We start from the raw sequence: 19,240 nt of genomic DNA, 5'->3' as shown, positions 1-19,240 counted from the left end.
CGGTTAAAAACAGTTCAGACGCTAATACATATATTATATACCTGTGGTATATGTATTATTTTAATAAATAATACATATATATGTACATATAACTTTAATAAGTTCACCACATCATACATTATGCACATCTATAGTATATATAACAAGCTTTATTTATTTATTTACTCCACTTCATTATTCTACCTTAACAATTACTACTTATTCGATATTAGTTGTTTATACTACGTATTTGCGTGTCGTTCTCACGATTATGTAAGTGCGTGCTTCTACTTCACCATACCACAATTTCATGGTTGCAGCTCCTTACAAAAATTGTGTAAAAAAAACTTGGTGATCAAAAAGAGTGGCCGAGAGTTTATTGCCAGTTCTTCTCTGTTCTACGCCCTTGATTTGAGAACTGGCAGTTAATGTAAAATTAGAATCATTTAATGAATATATCTTTTTTTTGACGTTTATAAGTGTAGATTATGTTACCTATATGAATAAATGATTTTTGATTTGATTTGATCGAACGCCAAAATAATACCCACACCAATTATCCTACATTAAAAAAAAACATTAAAAAATTATACTTATATACCTAAATCTTAATAATAAATATATATATATTATATTGTTAGTTATAAGATTAACTAAACTTATAACTAACAATATAATAAAATAGCAAGTAACTCTTGTGAACTCAGCCAGTGTACAAACAAATAGGTCTACCTCAACAGAAATTTCGTTAATTATTTGTATTGCTCGCGTGTGTGGCGCTTTGCTAACCAAAGCCATCTCTTCTAATTTATCTATATGACTAATTTTTCATGATAGAACCCAAATTGACCTAACCTAAGATAGTATATATTCCCTTGGGAAGAATGCCTAGCGAACCCCGAGGGCCCATCTTAAGGGCTTGTAATGGGCTGAGGTGTTTTTAGTAGGTGGGGTCTCGCTACCCCTCTGAATAGCAGAGGGTTTTGAGTGTAGATCCAGCCCCACAGTCCCCACGTCAAGTTCGATATTCTTGATGCGGGCCTGCATTAGTGCATTTCCATATCATAAAAAAAGATAGTATATTTAGGGTTTTTTTAACTGACCAGCCCACTACAGATAATATATATCTTAATATATAGGCGACGTAATAATACTTATTGCATCAAAATCTGTATTTCTTCTGTTTTTTGGGCGTTTGAGATTGATTTTACCGCGGAAACTATAAATTACATAAACAGTCCAAAATTAAACACACAGATATAAACACTGGAATTTTACTAGCTGACGTCTTCACCAACCCGCGTGAACTTCATGTATTTTGGCCAGATTGTTTACGACGTTTTTATCAAATAAATTACATACATAGTAATAGTAATTATAATTGGATACAATTAAAAGTTTGGTCCCTGTGGAAGTGTACCTTTAATGGCAGCATTACCTTGCTGTTTTACTATATTAGTAGAGCGAGGAAAGCTATGTGTGTTTCAGTCATAATGCACCTCAGAAATCATCACTCTTATTGGTAACAAATTACATTTTAAGTACATATATAACAACTAGCTGACCTGGCAAACGTCGTCTTGCCAAACTACTACCTTTAACTCAGCGCCATCTGTTAGAATTGTATCAAATAATAAACAAATGTTAATGTTATCGTAATTTTAGTAAGGATGCCTATTTTTTTTGAAAATGAAATATAGCCTATGTCACTCAGGAATGATGTAGCTTTCCAACAGTGAAAGAATTTTTCAAATCTGCCAAGTAGTTTCGGAGCCTATTCAATTCATACAAACAAACAAAAAATCAAACCTTTCCTCTTTATAATATTAAGTATAGATGTAACGATTTTTCGCACCATAACTTTCTAGACTCTAGATAGTTCTCTAAGTATTTCCGAACCAATTCGACTTCAAGGAAAGAGCGTAACAATTCTTAAAAGGCCGGCAACTCACTCGCGAGCCCTCTGGCATTGAGAGTGCCTATGGGCGGCGCGGCGGTATCACTTCACATCAAATGAGCCTCCCGTGTGCCTTCGTTAAAAAAATATTCTTTAGAATATTATAAAAAGCAAAAGAAAGATCTTTTTACAAGGCATAAAAGTTTGTGTGTTTAGAAACTAGACAATCTTCACCACGAGTACAACTTTAATATTCTGCAAAACTTCGCTTTACATACAAACTTTTATTCTTATATAACTCAGCCCCAGTTTTGTGGCACAGCCCAGATATACAACTACCAACATACCTTGACTTGTTAAAGCTACATTTATAAGGAATTTTAAGAATATCCACAGCGCAAAATATGCATCATGAGCAAATCCCACATACACACCATTATACTAACACTGTTACACCATACCACACCACCAGCATTCACACAACTGAATTAGTTAAATGTATTAGGTAAATAATTTTTATCGTTTTTTCCCTTTTGTAAATGTTTGAACATTTTTGTAAATATATATTCCATCTTTAGCTATATTTTAGAATTATGTTTGTAACCGAACCCAATAATAACTAATCCACAATCTCAGATCAGATTGTTTTCCATCGATCGATCTCCTATCTGCATCCCCATAACCAAACTCTACGAATACAATCCAATTTTGGCCACGGATAGAATGCAATCTCTTCGCTCTTTACACTATAATATTTGATAATCAATATAAACCAAATAAATTAAATATAATCGTAAAAAAATATTAAAATACATGATATGTTCGAAACATATTAAATACTTAGCTTTTTGAATAGTTAAAAATCTGGTATTAGTTAAAATGTTAAGATAGGATATTGGCACTGTTTAACTGTCATTTTAATACAATGGTCTACCCACATACACCGATCCGACCTACCATGGATAGCTTGTATCGATAGGTGGCTATTACAATCCGCCCATTGGTTATTAACACACTTTTATCAATATTTGTATTAAGATGGCTGTCTCAGCCAAAAATGGATTGAGATGGGTTATGGGGTTTGGGCGTCTAAAGGTAGATAGATAATGATTATTATTAAAACTTTATTAATCCATATGACAATTGGTTGGTATACATTCCTTATTATTGGTATTAGTTAGGTTGATATAAGTTTTAAACAATGTTAGATATATTTTTTAGTGGTCTAGTTTTTGTTTGGTCCCTTTTAAGGTAAAAGCCTTCACCATATTTTTTTCATTCCATTTCTCTTTGTTTTGAGCGACATTCATTCCCTGCTAGTTCTAAAATGTCATATGTCCATCTAAAGGTAGATAGATAGACCATATTAAAGAAATTGTTTAAATGTATCGAAATAAAGGCTTTTATTATTATTAGGATAACGAAATAAATATACCACGAATTAAAAAAACCTAAGTGAATTTAAATAAAAGCTGAATTTTGACGTCAAAGCAAATACCTACATTATAATATTATGTTCTTTAGTCTGTTATGAAACCTAAAATTCCAACATTAATTTTCATTCTCTCGGTTCCAGAATAGCGGTTTTAATCAGCATACCGAGCACATGTATGTAAATAACTAACATAACAGATTACATAGATAAACAATATGTATGAAACAGAAAACATGAGTACATTAATACAAAGTAACAAAAAGAAAAATAAATAGTAACAAAATGAAATTTAACATTAAACAATCGACAAATTATACTTAATATTTCAAAGTAAAACCTAAATTGTTAGTGATATACGAAGTCAAAATCTTTCCGCTTCTTAAAATATTTCCTTCCATCCCGTTTGGTGGATGGAAAATATCAATATGCTCATATTTAGTGTCATAGTTAGATTAAACACGAAACATTGGCTAATTATGCAGTTAGTGTCGTCGTACTAAGCACATGGATTCAAAGAGAAAGTAACGACAGCAAAAAAAATATTGTGGTAAAGTATGGCTGACACTTTACTCAGGAATAATCTATTATTCTTATAGTGAAATAAATTTTAAAATCGGACCTGTAGTTTTAATACATATTTTTATTACTTATTTTTTACTCCCTCTTCATAAGAGCAGAAAGTTGACCTAGTGGTTCGCGGCTTTATCCCTGAAGCTGTAGGTTCGATCCCCCAGAAATATGTGATATATTTGCCGTTTACTTGTATAAAAAAATACAGCAATATAGTGACTTAACTATACTTGATCAAGTTATAAAACTTGAAAACACGTCGTTGAGCTTATAAAGCTCGAGGCAGCTTTATCTTGCACGTAAAATGTACTTTGTAACAGGAACGAAGTTTGTCCGATACAGATTACACGATGCATTGAACGCCAAGCCCAAGTTTGACACTGAACGCGACACACATATTCTTATAGGTAACCCAATATTTTAATCAAAATATATAAATTCTAAACCTTCTCATTAACTTTATTTTTAAGCTATTGTATTAATTTTATCGCGGGCTTTGAGCGCGGCCACCGAATCAAGAAATTCCGAAACGAAAATAAACCTAACGCGCAATGACAATACGCGTTAGAGAGTCTCAAATCGGTCTGACGAGATCGGTGACGTAGCGTAGCGCGGCCGGTGCAGCTGGTATGCGTTAGAGTGAGACAGAATATATAGGCGTGTTAGTCAGAGTCTGGTAGAGTGGTAGATTGAATTAATATCAAAGAAAAGCTAGACAGAAAGGAAATGTCAAAATCTCTTCTTTCCTCTCTTGAAAAAAAAAGGATATCGTAAAACTATCATTTTGTTGTCAAGTTGGTCACATAAGTAGGGGAACAAGAGCCTAGAGAACCTCATATTGAGTGGCACCACCAAAGGCTGGTTTGCGTGGACGTTGGCCAACGATGGACTGACTAAGTCAGACTATTCTTCCAAACTATATTGACTACTGAGTAAAAGAAGTGCAGGAAAAAAAAAGGTGGAGGAAAGTTCACACAAGATCACACTATACCGCTGACCACTCACTCAGACATGAGTAACCGACCCTGAGATATTGTAACAGTAACTCTATTTGACAACCAGTTCTGACTATGCCAGCTCCACTAGCACCATTCCCTTCGAATCCTTTATGAATATATTCCAGGGTAAATAGAGTTTGTGGTTAGGCAGTGCGACAAAAGAAGAGTGCACCTGGCACATGACAACGATGAGACCGACTGTAGGCTTTTATTAATAAATCTGGTCATCGCCTGTGGATATGGACCTCTTTAAGACAGGACTTTTATTTTCATGAGGCAAAAATCCAACTATGCAGTTGCAGATTGACGCGGGCACTGTGGGGACTGGGTCTACCCTCTACTATTCAAAGAGACCTTTCTTTGATTTTTTTTCTCTGATCTCTATTTTCTCTGATTCTCACTATAAAACACCTCAGCCCTTCACGCCATAAAGTTGGACCCTCGGAGTTAGCCAGGCATTCTACCCAAGGGTTATAACCTAAAATAACCCTTTCCAGTTAGCTCTATTTTTGATAATAGTCTGGAAGTATTTTCCTGCATTCTCTATTAAGATATGAGGCCATCTTTGTGGCCTGCTTCTTCCTTTTCCGGATTTTAAGATTGTTTTAAATAGAAGTAACCGTTTTGTAAATGTTATCTAATAAAACATTGATTTTGGACGCCGTCCAATCTAGTTAAACGTTAGTTCTCTGCGTTAGCCTAAAATGTTTGCGACTTTAGGTTTTGAGACTTTGGCCACGAACTTTACAATCAGCCAAGATATATGTTATGCAAGGTATTATACAATATCAATCTCAACAATATATTATCAATCTGTAAACGAAAATAGAAAAATAATTTAAAGAAAATTTGTTATCTAAGTACTTAATACGATTTGTATGTAATTTAACGTCATATACACATATAGTATATCATTTTTATACACAGTTATATGTATAAAAAGGGTATAAATATGTTACAGATAATACATAAAAGTTTTGCTTTACTGTGTTATCTAACAATGAAACTCGTAGTTTTAGTTCGTCCCTTTCTTTTAAATTATGTTTAAGCTGAGTAGAAAAGAGACAAAGTGAAAACTGTTAAGTTAACATTACAATAAGATGTTTTTTCTTGGCCTAAATTTCAAAACAATCAAATTCAAATTCAAAATTTATTTATTCATGTAGGTAACAATGTACACTTATGAACGTCAAAAAAAGAAATATTAAATGAATTTAATTTTACATTTACTCATATAATCGCTTCTGACTTGGACCCCACGCCATCGAACGTGCCTGGCTGCGACTGCTACGGATGTGTGGCGATTAAACCAGCGTTTAAGAACCAATAGTACTAAAATAACTTGTATGTATTAAATGCATAAAACATAGGTACATAGGGCAACTACGCTAACTATACGTAATCAACGTAAATAACGTAACTTTAATAAATTATTTTTTTATACGCCTGGTGAATTTACTAATCAACCCTTTCCGGAATATTTATTATAAATTATTTATGAGTTAAAATGCGCGTATATTAAAAGATAAAGGTCCTGGTAAATGTATTTTTGTTATTTATATTTCACACTATCCAGTGTGTTATATAACTGTGTCATATAATATGTTATATAACTATATAACATTTGTATATATATATATAATGTGTCTACAATACCTGAGCATTTTCGTCAAGTAAAAGAAGACAAAACACGGAATTCTTGATAACTAAATTCGAGGCTTTTATTCAAACACATTTCAAATTAAAAAAAAGCAAGCAAGTGCTTCCGGTTCCAAATTTGAATTTTAAAAAAGCAAACAAGTACTTCCGGTTGGATTCCAAATTTGAATTTTCAAATTAAGAGTTGCGTGTCGCGTGTCGTGGCCCGGAAGCGCGATGCATCACCGATCGATGCACTGCGACTGCGCTGTACTCAGGTCGCTGATCCTGTGACGCAATCGTTGGCTATTGAAAATTCGGTCAAATATTACCAATTCCTCTGTTCTCCATCAATTTTTTTTCTTATTTAATATCGAGAAAAGAAAGAAACTACTCGCAGAGTGGAGTCCACCCGACTTTGAGGCCGATCGGTCTTGATGGTAAACCATCACCCAGATGCAAAGGCTTGCTGAAGACTGGGGAGAATGGAGGAAGTTGTGCGACTGAAGAAAAAAAATTCCTTTGATTTTGTTTTCTTTGGAGTAGACTCTTGGGTCGTGGGTATCAGATACATAGGTGCTAATTAAAGATTTAAGTAGCCTCTTTTGGTGATACCAGAGCTGGTTTTCTCTCTCAACGAATAAATATCGTCATACAGCGAGGAAATGCAATGAAAGGTACACTGCCACAGGGAAATTAAAAAAAATCTTTTTAATAATTTTCTTATTATTCTTCTATTAACCAGTTATCACTGGAGCATTCTGTTATCAGAATTCAGTTACGGGTTAAAAACTGAACGGTCCTAGAGCTTTTACAAGTGTGCTTGTGTGCCGTTTGGAATGTCATTAGTGGAAGTCGAAGCTTTTCGTTTAAATTATAACGAGCGAACGAGCTTTCGACACTATTTCTCTTTGAAGTTTTATAAGTTTAAAGGTTCTTTATCTCAGGTATTCTTTTAGTCTCAACCACATATTATGACCCAAATAAAGGTTAAGTAAATAATAAATAATAAAAAAAGTACTTTATAGTCCACAACAGCATATATACATATATTATATATAAGCTATTATTGTTAAAAATAAATAGAAATTGCAATTTATTTCTAAAATGAAATTTTTGTAGTACATAAAAAATAAATAAATCAGTGGAGCTACAACCTCTTTAGGTCTTCACCTCAGATTTATGAGTCTATTTCATGATCATTTTTAAATCTAATAGGCAAGTAGGTGATCAGCCTCCAGTGCCTGACACACGCCGAAAGGCCATTAGTGCACAGCCGGAGATCGAACCTACGACGAAAGTTTCCTCTTGGCATCGTCATCACTGAAGCATTGTTATTCTACAGTTATGGAATGATTTAACTATTTCTGTTACTAATGTTATTGTCGCAATAGTTAAAGACTCAATAGATATAGTGCAAATATGTCTGGCGTTTGCCATAACTGGAATGCGTTTTTCATGCCAAATGGCTGACTCAGTGTGACCTATGACAAATAGCGTTAGGTCATGGACTAATGATAAACAGGATGTGATAAATGATATTATCATCTGATATATTGGTGTTTTAAAAGCCTTTTTGATAAATATTTAAGTTTAGTTAATGGCGCGAAAAGTCAGCCAACCAATCGACGCAAGTGGAAATGGATAGGCTATGAACTCCGAAGGGATTCCAATTATATCCTTCAGCAGCCGCTTGGTTGGAACCAGAAAGGAAAGCGGAAGCGTGGGAATCCCAGGCGGACCTGGCGTAGAGTTACAGATGAGGCAAAGAGAGCCGGAAAGACTAGGAGCGAGGTGAAAACCAGGCTCAATCTGCTCCATCGCTTGTAGGTTACTAAGTCTTATAGTTATATATGATGATGATACTTTTCTGACATTCAACACCCCGTTGTCTTAAGTCAACGTGACCACGCACGCTGTAAAGCACGCGAAACGTCTGGAGAAATTTAAAATTATGTAAAATAATTATAAATTTATAATAGATAGCTTCAATCAGCGGTGATATTAGTTGTTTCTACTACATATTTGAGTGTTGTTCCCACGAGTATGTAAGTGCGTGCTCCTATTTCACCATGCCTCCTGCTGATCGTCTATCAGACACAAATACAAATCTTTGTTTTTAATTTATTTTATTATCCTTTATTACTTAATATGACATATGGAACATGGTGTAATGGTTGCAGCTCCTTACAAACGTTGTGTAAAAGAAAAAAAACTTGGAGATTAAAAAGAGTGCCGGAGAGTTTATTGCTCATTCTCTTCCGTTCTACGCACTTGAATTAAGAACTGGCAGAAAATGTAAAATTAGAATTTCATATATATTTCTTTTCTGGTGTTCATATGACGCTTAACATCATTTATACATATTGTGTTACATATATGAATAAATGATTTCCATCAAGGTGATGCAGCTGTTGGTGCAACTTACTAAAACCTAATCAGATTCCTTTTATATAAGGCTTTTCTTGAGTCATAAGAAACTAAACATACCTTCTGTTGTCTAGATAGCTGTCATATTCGTCAGGCATTTTGTCGTCATGCATATCATAGAGATCACTGTATATCGCAGACTCGAGGTGCGCCGGGTCCAAATGATAGTTTGGATTCTCGTAGGAGAGTAGACCATTCTCTGGAAAGAAATTAAAGTGTTATCAGCGGGAAGACTCTGATTTTTTTAAGTAGTGGTTTTAAATTCTTAGTATTATTTGTTGATTTTAAGTAAATGTCAAATTTCAGTTTTTTAATTTTATTCTTTTGTTTTTTTTTAAATGTAAAATTGTCTTTTAATGCTTGTTTTCTGTTTTTTTATACATAAGTAATTTGTTTATCTATGTAATCTGTTTTGGCTTTCTGTATTGTATTAGTATCTTGTATAATAATATGTATTAAGTAAGCTGTTAGATTACTTAAAATTAAGTAAATAAATCATGGTATTTCTGCACATAAGTGAAGACACAGAAAAACTTCATCATCAGATGTCGAGGAATACGGAATTTCACCTATCACCTCGTCCGTGTGTGGAACCATTTGGTCACTGTAACATTTCCGAACTGATTCTACTTAGAATCCTTCATGATAAGAACGTACCAATTCTTAAAAGGTAACACGAGCCCTGTCATTGAAAGTGTCCATGGGCGGTAACACTTAACATCAGAGGAGCCTATTCTATTTAAAAAGCCTTAATATTGAATAAATAATAATTTGATTATCATGCACAATGTTGTAATTTTTAATATTGCCTTCCTTGTTCCTGTCTACCAGACTCGTAAACGTGCTTTGTTTTATGTTCCTCACATCCTATAAAATCATATAAAAACTTAGTTTTGTATCGCGCAGCCCGGATACACAACGATCAATATATTAGCCTTGTCTTAAGCTATTGTGGACTCTCAAAAGGAATATAGATAACCAAAGCGAAAAATTATCTGCATCACATGATGCAAATGCTCATGCATACCCCACATACACACCTTCACGTACCTACCATCACTAATACACACACACACCAACAAACACCCTCAGTTAAATGTATTGAATAATTTTATTTGTTTGTTTCCTTTTGTATATAATTTTTGTAGGAGTATGAAACGTATTCAAAGATTTGTTCACATGTCGACAATGTGAACGTTATATAAGACGTGGGCAGATGAAAACAAAGTAAGGCTTCACCGGTGGAGGCCATACGAACGCCGTCTGAGACCTGGCTCATTGATATTCCGTTACAATTCTAATTAGACACGGATAAATTACAAAACACTTTCATTTGTAAGGTTCACCTTCTGAAGTTTTCTTTGTTTTTTTTCGCTGTGGTGAAATCAAACAAATCTTAAAATGGGTCCAGTTGTTTTGTGCTTATTATTAGAGTTGCCACGAATTGTGTGATATAGCCGAATACCGAATGTTCGGCAACGCTATCGGCCGAAGCGCCGAATATTCGGCCGCCGAACATTCGGAACTATGTACATGCTTGTCGAACGCAAAATCATGTCGCGACCTGTATCACTCGAGCACACGGCACGCTTTATCAGATCAGTATAAATATAAAACATCACCTACGATTTTGTAGAAAAGTTCATTAGTTATGTTTCAATTGTCTGTGTTAAAAAATGACACTAGCAAATGACTGGTATCATTTACGATGAATAACGTTATCGTTTGCTACCATCAAATGCTGAAAAGCTTGTTTTTATCCATCATAACATACCGCTGATTAATTTTACTTATTAAAATATTGTAATTTGGTAATAAATACAAATCTTGAGTAATATGATGTGTCTTTTTAGTCCATGATTTCGTATTCGGTATTCGGCCGAATAATAAGTACTATTTGGCCGAATACAGAATAGTAGCCGAATTTCCGTGGCATCTCTGTATATTATCTTAATATACAGATATAAATCCGTAATACTATTCGGGTGCTGTTATGGGATGCAACATACCTACTTTCCATCTACATGAAAAAACACCATTGCTGGTGCGGCTTGTGAAGAGGCTAAAAAAGCTTAAGCATGCAAACAAGGGTATAGAAAGCATTCTGTCCCATTCGCTGTCGAAACACTTGGTCCGTGGGGTCCTAGCCTATAAGGCTTTTTAAGGTAAGTTGCAAAAAAGTAAGTCGACATCAGGGGAGACAAAAGAGCTGGAAGCTACCTGGGACATTAATTAGTCTAGCTATTCAAAGCTCCCAGAATCTTCGGAGCCTTGCATAAAGGGACTCCTTATAATATAAGTTTAAGGTAAGTTACTGTTTTGTATTTTTTGTGCATCCCATCGATACGGTGAAATCACAAATCAAAAGCCCTCTCCAATGCAAAAACCCCCTAAATTCAGTCCTGAGTGTAATAGCGAAACAATGTATATTTTATATATAAACGAATAATAATGTACAGTAATGCTTGTAGCCACTATCCAATGGCACTAAAACTTAACTGTTATGAGGGAATATAAGCGTCACGTACACGGACGTATTTTCAAACGTATGTATGTCATAAGATTGTAGCGGAAATGTCTCTAATGAAAAAAATACCATAAATACTAAATATCAATAAATCACAATACTTTATTCATATAGGTAACACAATGTACACTTATGAACGTCAAAAGAATAAAAACAATATGCTTTTAATTTTACATTCAGTTCTCAAATCAAGGGCGTAGAACGGAAGAGAAGAACTGTCCGTCATACTTTTTAATCGCCATGTTTTTTTTACACAATGTTTGTAAGGAACTGCAACCATTACAACATGCTCCACATGACATCTTATGTAATTAGTGATAATGAAATAAATAAAAAACAAAAATTTATCAGCAGGAGGCATGGTGAAATAGAAGCAAGCATTCTCGTGGGAACACGGTATTTAATATAGAAAACAATGTATCAGAGGAATTTGTGGAGCAAACTATCTTGATAGAAGCTTACCTCTGTTTAAGAAGCTCAAAATTTTATCTCTTCCGTGTATACTTTAGTATGTAAGTACTGTCCTTAGTCGTTCACAAAAACATATTTTTTTTAAGTGAACAGGAATCGTCATCTGTCGAAGAAGAGCTGGGGAGAAATTGGCTATGCCAAACATTTCTCTAGAATTGGCAATACAGCGCTAAATTATCATTCTACGGTACTAAAGGTAACTAATACATATATAGATAAAATAATATATAAAATGTGAAAATCTAAGCTGTATATATATTTTTTTGTATTACAATTGGATATTAAACAGACTTTATTATTATATTGACAACAGTCATGTTGTGACAGTGACAGACAGTTGATAAATGACTCGTGTTGAAGTATTTATCGGCACAGACTATTGTGTCTAAATTGAAACCTGTGACTTAGGCCACAAATTTAGTTGTCGGGTCGCAAATAGTAACGAGTATGTAATATCATACCTAGAGGTGAAACTTTTCTGTTTACCAACAAGTTAGTGTTAATAATGACACTTATATTTGAAAAAAAATCTCTTGTAATGCCCAAAGGACCACATACCAGCGTTGGCGTTTTGTATGGGAGAAAGAAATGTAGATTTTTAAAAATGGAATACATTTCATTCTATCTATGCACTTTTGCGGACGGAAATCATTAAAATATTTGAATTTCGACTACCACATCAGAGTTGCAATAAGTTATTTAAATTTCGAAAAAGGAAAGTCTTTGGTTAGGAATTCAAATTTAAATTTGGAATTCCTAACCAAAGAGGTTATATTTGAGGTCAAAGTGGCCAGTACGACAAACCGCCAATGTCATATGTATGGAACTAATACGAGTATTATCAAGTCTTCCGGATGCGTCTGTAGGAACCGACAAGAGATATGTTAAATTTTAGGCATTATTTGAATAAATCTGAACTTTACACTCAAATATACAGTATTTACAATATTCTTTATAATAAAAAAAATCAAAATCAATTTTAAAATTCGTCTGAAATATGTCTTTCCTCCAACTTCGATTTGGTTCCCTTTGGAGTAGAGACTCTTGGGACGTCGGGTTCAAGTGCAAAGGCGCTCATTAAAGATTCAACTTAGCGCCTGACAGCACCGGTGACCCTAGAGCTGGTGGTTTCATCGCTCAAGGAAAGAGTATCAAATTACACAGAGGAAATGCTACCAGCGGCAAAGGTACACCGCCGCAGGGACCAAATTTTTTACATACAATATACATCTTTTTTTTTATAGAACATGGGGCAAACGGGCAGGAGGCTCACCTGATGTTAAGTGATACCGTCGCCCATGGACACTTCATCGTCATCATGGACCGCCATCTCAATGTCGGAGGGCACGCGAGTGCCGGCTTTTTAAGAATTGGTACGCTTTTTTCTTGAAGGACCCTAAATCGAATTGGTTGGAAATTACTTTAGTGGGCAGCTGGTTCCACAAAGTGATGTAGCGGCGAAAAAAGCCTTGAAAAACGCTCAGTTGTGGAACGATGGACGTAGAGGTGATACGGGTCTATATATAACATATATAAGTAATAGTCTACATATTATTTAACGTAACTTTTTATATCACAATGGCTGCCCGGAACGCGGAAAGCGATAAATCAACCATTTTTTTAATTATTTTAATTAAAGTTAATTCAATGCCAGGGCCAATAAAGCTTTTAGTAAACAAGTTCATGGGTTCCACAAATGCATTCCTCGTTTGAGGGTTCATGTTTAATTGCCCGTGTCACGAACGTTTCAATGTAGTTTTTGCATAACATTTTTATTAATCATAAATGTATATTTCCTACATCATAAATGTGTTTTTGAACAAACGGGCAGGAGGCTCACCTGATGTTAAGTGATAACGCCGCCCATGGACACTCACAATGCCTCTGGGCTAGCAAACGCCTTGTATATAATAAATAAATTGAAATTGTACATTAAAGTGAAACTGCGTGCTAAGGCCTATTATAATTTTAATGAATATTAAAACGATCATAGTGCTTGGATATGAACTGCTTCAGTATAAAGTATAATAAATGTTGACTATATAACATAAGATACACAGGTATCAATTATTCCACGTCATTAAATTTTAACTCGTAGGCATCCCTACTCATCGGCAAAGAAGACAGAGGGTGTAGGCCGAGAGAAAAAGCCGACGTAAAAAACTCTCGGTACTCTTTTAAAAAAATAATTATTTAAACAACATTTAAGTACCTACTTTAAAACAAATATAGCAAATTAATCAGAAGCAACCTGCCTAGCACTAGCCCCAGGCTCTTTTATCAACTAGATAATCTTTAACTTTATAGTAAGCCTTTTTAAACAGCTTTTCTTTACTTAATACATTTCTTAAATTTATTAAAAGTTAGAGATAAAAGAGCCTCTGGGATTTTATTAAAGAAGAGTAGCCCTTTTCCCAAAAAAGGATTACTAACTTTAGATAGGCTAGTACGGGGAAATTGCAGCCTGCGTACGTTCCGAAATCCGAGTATTAACATTGTCCGTATGTTATATTATTTATTTTTATTTATTATTGTGTCTGATTAACTTATCACTATTCTTGTATACATACATATTTTATTATTTATTGCGAGGGAAAGAGTATATTAATTTCCTTGAATTTATCTCTCAGAGATTCACATTTTAAATTATAGATTGCACAAATAGCCTCTTCTTATGTGTGTACTGTTCACCTATTGAACACACCACACAAACACATAAAACAATGAACTATTTATTAGTTTTATCTGACAACCCTAAGTGAATCGTCTAGTCTAGCTGCAACGTATTGATCCTCGGTCGACCTTCGACTCGTCTTGAATATGAAATCATGTACATAGGACACTCTCCTAACTATCGCGAAACTTAATAGAGATTCTTTAATACCTAATGAATTACATAGAATTACTAGCTGCCCTGGCAAACGTCTTTTTGCCATTTATATCATTTATAATAAAAAATAGGGGTTGATCGTAGAGGGTTCAAAATTTAGGGTTGTATATATTTTTAATGCTGTTGATACAGTTCTTCTAGAATTCGAAAAATTTAAAAAAAATTTTAGGGGTGGACTACCCTTACATTTAGGGGGATGAAAAATAGATGTTATCTGATTCTCAGACCTACCCAATATGCACACAAAATTTCATGAGAATCGGTCAAACCGTTTCGGAGGAGTATAACCACACCGCGACACGAGAATTATATATATAAGATTTTAAACCTAAAATTTATATTATATACACAAATTAGACTGTTTAAGTTCATGTGAAATGGATTTTTAAATAAACATTTTGGGCAAAGCACTGTAAGCTTCAGGAGTGCGACTTTATCACTGAGTTCGTAGGTTCTATCTCCGGCTGTGCACCAATAGACTTTTAATGTGCATTAAACAATTGCTCAAACGGTGACAAAACATCGTGATGCATTAATCCTAAAGTAGATTGCGTGTGCACAGGAGGCTGATCACCTACTTGCCTATTAGATTGACAACCATGAAACAAATACAGAAATGTGAGACCTCAAAAGGATGCTTCACTCTATTTATGATCATAATCATGCATAAATTATGGGCACAATATATTGTATGTATTTTGTGTGTACCTATTGTTCACCTATTAAACACACACACAATATAAACACATAATACAATGAACTATTTATTACTTTATGAGTAGTTGCATAAATTAATAGGCAGTTTGTGATTTGTTAGGTTTCATCAAATTTCATAAGCATTATTAAAATGTTTTGGCTTTAAAAAGATCAAAGTCATTGTTTGATCACATCAATTTGTCATTTTTAGTGAATAAATTTAAATAGAAAGTATTCATACATACAAACAGAATAACCCGTTTTCATTTAACCTAGAAATTAAAAAAAATAACTTAAAACATTTTAAATTAAACTTACTTATCGAACGGATTTTCATTATATTTGTTTTCTAAACTGGAATAATAATAAATCAAGAATCAGACAAGACGGTTTCCAAAAAACTTGGACAAACATACTCTTGAACTGAAGCACTGGTTTTTGCAATATCATATTGGTAACACTGATTTGTAGTCAAATACACGAAAAACTTAAAAATAAAATACTCACTTTCACGTTTATGTAATCCCATAGTGATGTTTCACTGACACATTGCACTCTCAATTTTCACTTTTAGCACTTCACTAGAATATCAATCGTGTTGTGTAAGCTTTGAATACTAAGTATCGTTGTTTATTAACAAAATCGTATGACTTTTAACTTATATAATATATACTGCCAGTTCTCTAAACTTCTCTAAAAATAAAAAAAATAATAGAAGAAAATTAAAAGAAATTAAAAAATTTTAGTTCGCTAGCAGCCTTTACCCTGCTGTATTGCGTACTTATTCGTTGAGCGAGGAAAGACAGGATCCGATTTATATAGAAAAAATAACAACCTAAAGAATTTTCAATCCGGAAAACCGAACAGTCTCTGGGGTATGGGTCTTTGTATGTACTAAAATGTAGACTACGCATTAAGGAGAAGCGAAGTTCGCGGTTTTTATATTATAACTAGCTGCCCGCTTGTTATTATATAAAAACAAGTCTTCCCCAGCGTCTATCTTTTCATTATAAACTCAATAGAACGCAGAACGAATGCGGTTTTTACCAATATCTATCTAGAACTCATGAGGAAGATTTATGTATTTTTAAAGGTTACGGCTCATGGGTACGAAGCCAGTAATAAATATAGTTAAGTAGGAATAAAATCATTTTCCTTTATAAAAACTTTTCTGGCGTTTTTAATACGGTACGAATAACAGGTTATATAAATTAAATTATCACTTCAACAAAGACTTACGCAAGTATCTCACACAATCGCGATTAATCGTGGGACGCGTTGCAATTAAAAATAGGCTCATGAATCAACAATAAGTGGGAAATACCGAAAAATACAGATTAATTAGTTAACTAATGTTAGCACTAAATTGTTACTAGATGGCGCTATCTGTAAATTATAAGGCGGTATTAATGTTTTCTCATACTTATTAACTTGTTTCTGTACTACCCAATAAACCCATACCACCGCACCAAGGGCCATACGCTTGCATGAGTACTGTCCTGCATCATCAGGACGCGAACATCCACACCGCCAGCAGGGGCTTTGCCCGAACTAGCTGATGTACGCCCCTCAGGGGAGCGGATTATCACAAGCAATGATGGCGCAATAAACCCATATTAAAAGCGCGCGGCAAAGAAAAGTCGTAACCAGATATGGGTGAAGGTATTAAGTGAAGGTGTCACTGAGTTGGTAGTCGTGGACCTGTACTTCACTGGATATCCTCCTGACACCTGCTTATTGACCAGCCCGAGCTTAGCTGTAAAGGCCCTTATGGGCAACAGCGAGATTCCATAAAAAATTATAATTATAGACCAAGATGGTCGCATGATTGACGATCTGCCATCTGATCAGGATATTCGAAACATCGTGGCGTTTAAACTCTCAAGCAATATCAAGGAAATTCTGATGAAGTGGAGGTTCAAGGTGAAGGGAAACCATGTCTAGTCTTGAAAATCAGCGTGTCAGTCACAAAGGGTTACCTACTTGTCTATGCGTTATTCCTTTTTTTTTCTAAGTGTAAGATTTGGAAACCCTTTTAAGTAAAAAATACCTGTGTCAGGGTTCGCAGCTCATCCATAAACAAACTTATTTACTTAAAATAATGACATTATTTAACCTATTTTTTTGAACCGTTTCCTTTTTATTTTTATTCGATTATGATTTATTTATTTATTGTATGAATAATCAGAGAAAAAGTTTACAATAGTGTGTTAACTGGACACAGGTTTTCTGTTCAGCAACATACAGAAATTAGAGAAGACCGAAAGGTCTCATACACCTAGATTCAACATTTGTATGGATTATTGCAGCCCTCGTGCCCTTCGGAAGCCCCAGGCGATACGCTTCAGCTAACACTAATGCAATCAATCGATTAGGTTCACGATTTTCCTTTCATTGAACACTACTTGCAACGGATATTCGGTATTAGTTCTATCTTAATATATATATTTCTTATGTGCGTGAGTATGTGACTGAACTCCTCCTAAACGACTGGACCAATTTTGATGAAATTTTTTGTGTGTGTTCGTGGAGATTCGAGAATGGTTTAGATTCACAATTTTGTCCGCTGGACAATGTTTTTTTAAATTAATTAGTAGTTGTTGATTTTGGAATGTTTTACATTGGATCCGACAGACGGCGCTACCATCGCACTGTCAAATTTTAAATAATATTCGAATTTTAATTTTAGTCTGTCCCGACAGTTAGCGCTGCGATCAAATTAAAAAAAAGTTTTGTTATCATTGTGTTATTGTAGACCATGTGCTGGATCGTTAGATATTGTCATAACATTTGAATAATAATTTTCATCAAAATGGTCCAGAATGTTTTAGCTTATTAAAAAAAGTTTGAAATTTTCAAATTAAAGACGTATAGACAGGACAACGTCTGTCGGATCCGCTAGTACTAACATAAAGATTTGTATGGAAAACACTCAAGAACTACTGTATATAGTAGATAAAATCTTTTATCGTTATATAGCAAATTTATCATGTATCATCTTTGGCTATATTTTCAGTTTATTTGTTTGTAATAATATATAATTGTTGTGTGTGTTTCTGTGTGTGTGTTTTGTTAGTAATAAATGTTGTCTTTGCCTATGCCTATATTATTCAGTGATAATGTAGCCATGTTTTTGTACCAATTCGTTACAAACATAATTGTATAAAAATCTTTCCTCTTTTTTATATAAGTACAGATAGTAAACGAGTTAAGTCTAGTTTAGTTACTGGGTCAATCTCGTCTCTAAGTTGGATTAAGTACATGAGTCTACTACTTCAATAGTGAACTGACCTATTTAGTCTCGTCAGACAACAGTTTGTTGAGTTAAATAGTATTTTCTGGCTCATAAATAATAATTGTTTTTGTGTGGATGAGCGAACTAGCCATCTGTATTACTCCGCTACACCGCGCACTATAACTCATGTGTTCTTTATACACAAAATGAGCCTTTGACAGATAAATATTTTGGCATTTATTAGTCAGAGTTATGTCAAAAACGTTTTGGATATGCCGATTTTCTCTCAAGTTTTCCTTGAAATTCAAATTCAAAATCATTTATTCCTATAGGTAACACAATGTACACTTATTAACGTCAAAAACAGTAATGTATGAAATGCTTCTAATTATACGCGAACGGACGGAACGGAAGAGAACTGGCAATAAACACTCTTTTTAAACCTTCATCATCGGTATCACTTTACTTTAGGAT

General features: G+C 34.2%; 1 protein-coding gene across 9 annotated transcripts in view; it reads right to left on the bottom strand.

Annotated features, from left to right (window-relative positions):
• LOC110998247 (protein Fe65 homolog) overlaps nt 1-19,240 on the bottom strand; it is a 65,308-nt gene that overhangs the window by 12,760 nt on the left and 33,308 nt on the right. For 3 of the 9 annotated variants that reach the window (XM_045633451.1, XM_045633453.1, XM_045633452.1), the window contains exon 3: nt 9,008-9,146. In XM_045633451.1, coding sequence (XP_045489407.1) covers nt 9,008-9,146 — 139 coding nt within the window. Of the gene's footprint in view, nt 1-9,007; nt 9,147-16,038; nt 16,225-19,240 lie in introns of all 9 variants that reach the window. The other 6 variants (XM_045633454.1, XM_045633456.1, XM_045633457.1 and 3 more) reach the window with 3 other exon arrangements.

Source organism: Pieris rapae, chromosome 23 (assembly GCF_905147795.1).
Source record: "Pieris rapae chromosome 23, ilPieRapa1.1, whole genome shotgun sequence".
Lineage (NCBI taxonomy): Eukaryota > Metazoa > Arthropoda > Insecta > Lepidoptera > Pieridae > Pieris > Pieris rapae.
Note: the sequence above shows the minus strand (reverse complement) of the source record. Positions and strands in the feature narration are given on the sequence as shown.